Raw genomic sequence first — 7,881 nt, 5'->3', positions numbered from 1 at the left:
ACGGCAAACAACAACAACAACAACAATGAGTAAAGGTCAGTCTTACAACTGGAAGCCCCACTGGACTAAGCACCTGAGATGGGCAGTGAGCCCAAGGGAGACAGGATGGTGCATTGACCGGGTCCCGACACAGCCATGCCTATGTGGTCTTGGTGCTGATGTTGGAGTGCAGAGAAAGGCACAGGATGCTGGCACATTAGTTTCCTACTGCTGTGTCGTATTCTCATGACAGTAAATGAGGCAGCTGGGAGATGGGTGCCTGGGTCATTGTCCCTCTGGAGCATTACAGCCATGAATGAGCACAGAAGACTCTCTTCCTACTCAGCATCAGAGCTACAGCAATAATACAAAGCCCCTGCTTCATGTGCCCCTGAATTGTGCCAGGTGGGTCTCAGGGATGGGTGAGGGATGAGAGGATGCAGTTAGGCCATGTGCGCAGGGCTCATGCTGACCATCATAGAAATGGCTTTTTGCTAGTGTCATATGAGCCTTGACTGTCACATTTTAAATTATTTCTTGAAATTAAAATCCTTGGATTCATTTTCATAGGCTACATCTGTTGGTCTCTAGGGTTTCTTCTTGTACTCTTCATAAGTGGCTTAGAGGCATCCTCTTATCCCCATCTCACCTGGCACCCTCATGACCCCTTTACAGCTGCCCACATGGCTGCAGGGTAAGGGTCAGCCTCACAGCAGCGAAATATGGGACCTGTGGGCAAGTGTTCATCCTAAAATATGCTCCTTTCTTTCCTGATCCCTGCATGTTCTGTAATTCTGGGGGAAGAAGCACCATTGCTCCGGCAGCAACCACCTCTGCCTGAAACCAGAAGGTCTCCTCCAACCCGGGATACTTCGTCTCGCCTCATCAGAGACCCTGCCCACAGTGCCAAGTCTACACCAACAGCATCACCTCGTAGGAAAGAAAGGTCAGTTGGGGTGCTTCAGGCAGTCTGTCCATTATAAGAGCAAGATGAAACATTAGCTTGTGCGTCTAGGTTGTAGGCAATCATGAAATCCATTTTCAAGGGGCAGCAGCTGCTTAGAGCCTGGATATGTGGGGTCCCCTGGCTAAGGCTGCTTATAGAAGGCCCCCTGGGCTCTTTCACACACATGTATGTCTTTATACTAGCAAGTCAGTTGACAGTTGAGGCATTACAGTGATACTGGTAACCAAACACAAGTTTTTATTAAAAAGTTCTTAGTTAAAAAATAATTATTAGTGGAACTTGTGGTTGTTTGATTGTAAAAATGTAATTTTGTTTAAAAATTAAAGTTTAAAAGGTTTCTCTGATAGCCTATGGTGGTATATAGTTGATGAATATGTACATTCATCCCAGCCTGAGGCTCATCTCAGGACCAATGGAAGGTAGGTGCACCTGTTCCAAGAGGGCAGCATCCTCACAAGAGCCACCTCTCCCTCAGCCATGGAGTTCCTGATCTCAATGCTGATTAGGAAAGATGTGATTTCTGTTCCATTGCCCCAGGCTGAATTATGTAAATAATCCTCCTTGAATGCTACAATGAAGGTATACTAGATTATTAGCCATTTGTTTCACCTGTGACTTCTCCAGTATTTGGAACATACAATTAATGGGTATAGAAAATCTCGACTTATGTCTTTGTGGGTACTTATGTACACATACACATTGTGTACATATGTCTACTTTTTATCTTACTATGTGTTTTCCATTGTTTGTAATGAGTAAGCACTACTCTTGTCAGAGCAAGGCAAGTCCATCAGGTGTCATTAGACCAGCAATGTCCCCAGGAGCTGCTATGCTGGTGACTGTCTGTAGGAGCTGCATTATGAGTGTCATTGTCTTGGTGGCAGGGGGGTGGGGAGAACAGTACATACAAGGATTAATGGCACCATTGTGCCTGTGGCAGATCACAAGTTACTGTTGACAAAATGACATAAATTAGTATTCTTTGAGCTTGCTAATTATTCCAGCTTGTTGTACATATAGCTTTTGATGTCTTTTTGATGATCTCCATCAGCATATATAGGACCTCAGAACTGTAGTATGAAAGTCTGGCTTTGATCAACCCTGTAGCAAGGCAGGGAACAATCCAGTGTGAGTCCATGAGGGGCCTAGAAAATGATTCTGCTGGATGAGAACTGGGATCCTGTCTATCTGGTGCCCATCTGATTGGGTAATATTTATAAGGATAATTGATAGCTGAGAGGGCCACTTTTGTGTAGGGTGACTTTGTAGCAATGATGAATGATGAGTAAGAGAATGGTCCCTACCCTGGAGAGATCAAGAAACTCGTCAACTAGGAGGTGAAGAATGATACAAAGAGTAGTCATTGGGCATAGCAGAGACAAGAAGAAGAACAGCTGAGGTCGGGACTAGATGGCTATAGGTTTTACCCCCAAGGAGAGGCAAGTAGTTGATTGGACCACCCCCCAGGGCACAGAGCTGTAGCATTTGAGGATGCTGGTGAATAATCCAGTTTGGGTGAGTGATCCATACATGAAGATGTAGTAAACAAAAATGATTTACATTAGTTCTTACTCTTTTTGACTCTGAGACAGAAATTGTATAAAAATTGGTTTTAAAAGCATTGTGTGACACTTTAAAAAAAAAAAAAAAGCTGTACAATATTTTTCTTTTGAGATAAAGAAAGGAGATGAAGAAAAGTATATAGTTAACCCCATTTCCCACAGCATGTCTGGGTCAGCAAAACCCCTTATTCCTGCATGCATATTGAGCTTCCTAGCCAAGATGCTATTTAAGTTAAATTCTCTTTTTGTTTGTTTCTTGATGTGGTGGTTTGTTTGTTTATTTAAAGATCCACTTTATCTCCAAATTCAAGATCAGAAAGGACCCTGGATGCTTCTCAGGATCCAGAACACTCCTTAACAGAATATATTCACCATTTAGAAATGATCCAGCAAAGACTAGGGGGAATACCACCAGGTAATAAAAATACTTCTCATTGTTTTTTGAAATACTCTAACTGTACCTAGAAGTGTAAAATAATATAGAAAAGACTTGCAGTATTCAACTCAGTAGTTGTTTTAGTCTTAATAATTGACTGTCATTAATAGTGTTAGAAGAAAGATTGTAAATGATGATACCCTTAGAAATGTGAAAACTAGGCATGTTAGGATTGGATTGTTATGACTTAATCACCAGCTGGGACTCTTTGTCCTTCCTTTTACATAGATAAGGAACATAAAGATGGTATTTCAGCCAGTGCATTAATTAGTCCAGTGTTTCTTAACTTTCTTCATATGAATTATTACATATTTTAATTATAATTCATATTTTTATCAAAATTAAGATAAATTTAGTAGTAGTATTTAAAACGTGAAGCCTTCCAATAAACTGCTGTATAATTTTTATTTCTATACAGATTCTACTTCAAAAAAATCTTGCCACCAGAAGATTAAATAATAAAATTCTTGTGGATTGTACCTGTGAAAATGATATTTGAGGAAAAGACTTGTTTTCTTCCCTAAAGAGAGCTTGTGATATGGCATGGGATAGTTCATACTATCAACCCACAAGCACATTAATCAAGTGCTACAAAACCGAATGGAGCATTTCTGATATACTTTCAGTACGTTTCACGCCTTCATGAGGTAATGTACTGTGATGAGCAATAGGCACATGTGCTGTTCTGTGCATATCACCAGAACCACACCTGCCTGCCTCCAGAAGGGGTAAGCTGAGATGGCTTCCTGTTGTTTATTTTCCTAAGCTGTATAGTCAGAAACTTTGTTTTAAACATTAAACACACACGAAAAAAAGGAAGAATAAAATTGAAGCATTGTTTTATTTCTGAGTGGCCTTTGTCCTGGTTTTCATTTTATCCAGTTTGCTTGCATCACTGGCAAAAAATAAAACATAAACTTAGAACTTAAGTTAAATTCCTAAAAACAAAACATTCACATGGAACACAAAATACTCTTCACCTAGTAAAGACAGTTAGCCAGTTGCCTGTTGTTTAATCTTACTTGGTTTGTAATTTTATTTTTGAAAGATGCTGCCACTACTTTTCTACTTTTTGTAACTATGACCATTTTATATTTTATTCATAGTCCCTTATACCATGCAGTAATATGTAGCTAAACTCAACTATCTTTACCCAAAATTCTAGTACACAGGTATATTTCTAAATATTTCAGTGATATTTTTAGGGACCTTTGAGCATATTTATTCTGCTGGGCTTAAACTGTAATATGAAATAACTTCTTCTATATCGTACATACTTTTTCAGTGATTTTTCTTTCAACCTTCAACACACATTTGCATTTTCCGAGTTAGCCATCACTGCTACTAAGGTCACTTGTTTTATAAGCTTTTACCTTTTCCATCTTTCCTTTCTGCCAAGCTGTCTCTTGGTCTTTCTGCTTAAGTTGCTAAAGCTAAAATCTCAATCAGTCCTAGAAGTAGGAGCCCAAGAAATGCCTCTTTAATTTAAGCATCCAAAAGAATAATGACTAAAATTGATGATCAAATACTGTACACTGGGTTAAGGTAAAAAACAGGGTTGGGGAGGAGCTCACTGAAAACCACTAGTGGACACAACTTGTTAATATGGAAATTGATATTTAAAGACAAACCGGCATTCCCTCTGCCTTTTTATGGGTGAACTTAGTCACTATTTTAACCAGGTGATCAAACTAAGGTACATAGCAGACACAGAGTCAGTTTGACTCATGGCGAGGTGACCCCGTGTACAACAGGAAAAAAACACTGTCTCATCCTGTGCCATCTTCATGATTGTTAGCATGTTCAAGTCCATTGTTGCATCTGTACCAGTCTTTCTGATCAAGGGTCTGTCTCCCACAGCCCCATTGGTCCTCTACTTTACTAAACATTCCTCTAGCAATTAATTGATCCCTCCTGATATGTTGAAAGTGAGTTAGGCAGTTGTGATTCATAAGGTTTTCACTGGCTAATTTTTGGAAATTTTCTTCCTAGTTGTCCTTGTGTGGAAGCTCTACTAAGGAGCTCTGGTGGTGAAAAGAGTAAAGTAAAAACAAACTAAATTACCCCCAACTATTTCCCCCACCCTGATTAAGACAGGTAATTAAATAAGACCCTGGATGAAAATAGGTAAGTAACCAAAATACCCCAACTATTTCCCCACCCCAGGCAGATGAATATGTAATTCCTTAGAGAATTGAATGAAAGGAAAACATTCTCTCCTGCTGGTGATAGTATCTTAGAAACAACTTGTAAATTAACTCTGGCCCTTGGACATGCACAATAGGGCAGAAAGGAACAAAAGTTAATGACAGACCCTCCCCCCTCTGCCCAATCCACTATCAGCTGATGACAGGAAGCTGGTCTGACTAGTCCACCTCCAGGCACAATCCTCATCCATTTCACGCCCCAAATTCCTCAACTTTTTGTGAATATGCACAACCCCGTCTCCTGAAACCTACAAAAATTGTATTTGATGGCATCTAGGGGAATTAGATTTGGGTACAAGGATACCCCTACTCCTTGCATTGCTGCTTTGCAATAAATAATTTTCTCTCAGTCTCTCTGTGTAAATTTTTTGGCCTGACTGTGCACCAGGCTGGGACCCGCATTTGGTCCAATAACAGTGGCATAGTGCCTAAGGCCTTTTGACTGCTAACCAGAAGGTTGGTGGTTCAAACCCACCAGCCACTCCACAGAAGGAAAACGGCCAATCTACTTCTGTAAAGATACACTACCTGGAAAACCCAATGAGGGTTCCTATGAGTTGGAATCGACTTGATGGCGGTGAGGTTTTTGGGATTTTTTTGTTTGTTTGTTTGGAAGCTGTACTGAAACCTGTCAATCATAGGTGACCCAGCTGGTATTTGAAATACCAGCAACATAGTTTCTAGCATCATAGCAACACACAGGCTACCATAGTATGACAAACTTACAGATGGGTGGGATCAAACTAAGTACTGCTTATAACAGGGGACCTGATATTCAGGATTTCCTGATGTAATGTGAATATAATGTGATATGATGTGCACAGCATCACCTGTGAAATATTCTTGCTTGTTGTTAGGTGCTATGGAGTAAGCTCTAACTCATAGTGACTCTGTGTACAAGGAATGAAACACTGCCTGGTCCTGTGCCAGCCTCACAATCCCTGGTATACCTGAGCCCATCACTGCAGCCACACCTTGTTGAAGGCTTTCCCCCTTTTTCATCTGCCCTCCGCTTCACCAAGCATGGTATCTTTCTCCAGGGAATGGTCCCTTCTGATAAGTGTTCTATATAGAAGTGTTTAACTCAAATACAATCAATTCTTTATACCTAATTTCCAGTTTACAGGAAATACAGGCAGTCCCTTGATTACAGGGTATAAGCCATATTTATGTATAATGCTTAGTTAGGAACCAACCCCCATAAAGCCTATTATGTTAAAAGTTTGAGTTACATACAATGGTTCATAGTAACAAATAGGTGCTATTTTGTGACACCCACCAAAAGTTATTACTGTATTATTATGTTAAAGATGTTTTACTGTATCTGGAAGTGTTTCTTTAATGTTTGTTACGCATAGAGAATCCAGAGGGGACACAGAGCAGAGCAGCAACCAGGCATCCAGGTACAGGGAGGGATCCAGGTCCTACCCCCACCAGCCAGGAAAGCTGGGGAGTTGGGGGTAGGGGTTAGACATAGAAGCCAGAGAGCACAAAAGAGCAGAGCAGCAGCCAGGGATTCAGGTAAGGGGAGTGAGTGACTCTGGCCCTACTCCCACCAGCTAGGAAAGCAGGTAAAACAAAACCCAGAGGGGATGACAGAGCAGAGCAGAGCAGCAGACAGAGATCCAGGTAAGGGGAGGGACCCAGGCCCAACCCCCACAAGCCAGGAAAGGTGGGGGGGAAGAGAAGCCAGGGGAACGACAGCAGAGCAGCGCCAGGGATCCAGATAAGGGAAAGGTGGAGAGGTTTCATACAGCTAAGCGAGTCTGTCGGTTTGTCTGACAGTTTGTCAGTTTGTCGTACTATTGTGGCCTGCATGTTGCTGTGAGGCTTGAGGCTGTGCCACTAATGTTTCAAGTGCTGGCAGGGTTCCACATGGTACACAGGTTTCAATGCAGCTTACAGGCTGAGACAGACTAGGAAGAAAGAAGAGGCCATCCACTTCTCAAAGAATTGGCCAGGGAAAACCTTATGAAGAGCAGAGAAACACTGATACATTACTGAGCAACTTTAGAATAGCCCAAAAACATCCAATACAGTGCAGGAAAACAAGCCCCTTAAGTCAGAAGGCTTTCAAAATATGACTAGGAAACAGCTGCATCATCAAACTAGGACCAGCATTACTGATATGGATAAAGTAAAGCTTTTAAGACTTCCATTTGCTGGCGTGGCAATCACACAAATTGAGGAGAAATAGCTGCAAACATCCATTAATAATAGGAATGTGGAATGTACGAAGTATGAATCCAGGAAAATTTGGAAGTTGTCAGAAATGAAATGGAATGCCTAAAGATTGATATCCTAGACATTAGTGAGCTGAAATGGGCTGGTTTTGACCATTGTGAATCAGATAACCATATGATCTACTATGCAGGGAATGACAGTTTGAAGAGGAATGCCATGGCATTTGTAATCACAAAGGATGTTTCAAGGTCTATCCCAAAGTACAGTGCTCTCAGTGATAGGATAATATCCATACACCTACAAGGAAGACCAGTTAATACACTTATTATTCAAATTTACACACCAACCACCAAAGCCAAAGATGAGGATATGGAAGAGTTTTATCAACTTCTGCAGTCTGACACTGACCGAACGTGCAGTCAAGATGTGTTGATTATCTAGGAGTTCCGGCAAGATGGCGGACTAGGCAGAAGGATTGCACAGACCCTCTTCAACAAAGAAAAGGGAAACCAATTAACACAGACACAGAAGATAATCTTGGACCCC

General features: G+C 41.2%; 1 protein-coding gene across 1 annotated transcript in view; it reads left to right on the top strand.

The window, feature by feature from the left end:
- Positions 1 to 3,403, top strand: part of PCNT (pericentrin) — a 248,093-nt gene extending 244,690 nt beyond the window's left edge. The window contains 3 exon segments of the mRNA XM_007948706.1: positions 655 to 673; positions 2,796 to 2,923; positions 3,363 to 3,403. Coding sequence (XP_007946897.1) covers positions 655 to 673; positions 2,796 to 2,923; positions 3,363 to 3,403 — 188 coding nt within the window.
- The last annotated feature ends 4,478 nt before the right edge of the window (positions 3,404 to 7,881 follow it).

This window comes from Orycteropus afer, unplaced genomic scaffold, assembly GCF_000298275.1.
Source record: "Orycteropus afer afer isolate SDZICR_OR568_19922 unplaced genomic scaffold, OryAfe1.0 scaffold00219, whole genome shotgun sequence".
NCBI classification, from domain to species: Eukaryota; Metazoa; Chordata; class Mammalia; order Tubulidentata; family Orycteropodidae; genus Orycteropus; species Orycteropus afer.
The sequence above is the reverse complement of the archived record's forward strand: the minus strand, read 5'-3'. Positions and strand labels throughout refer to the sequence as shown.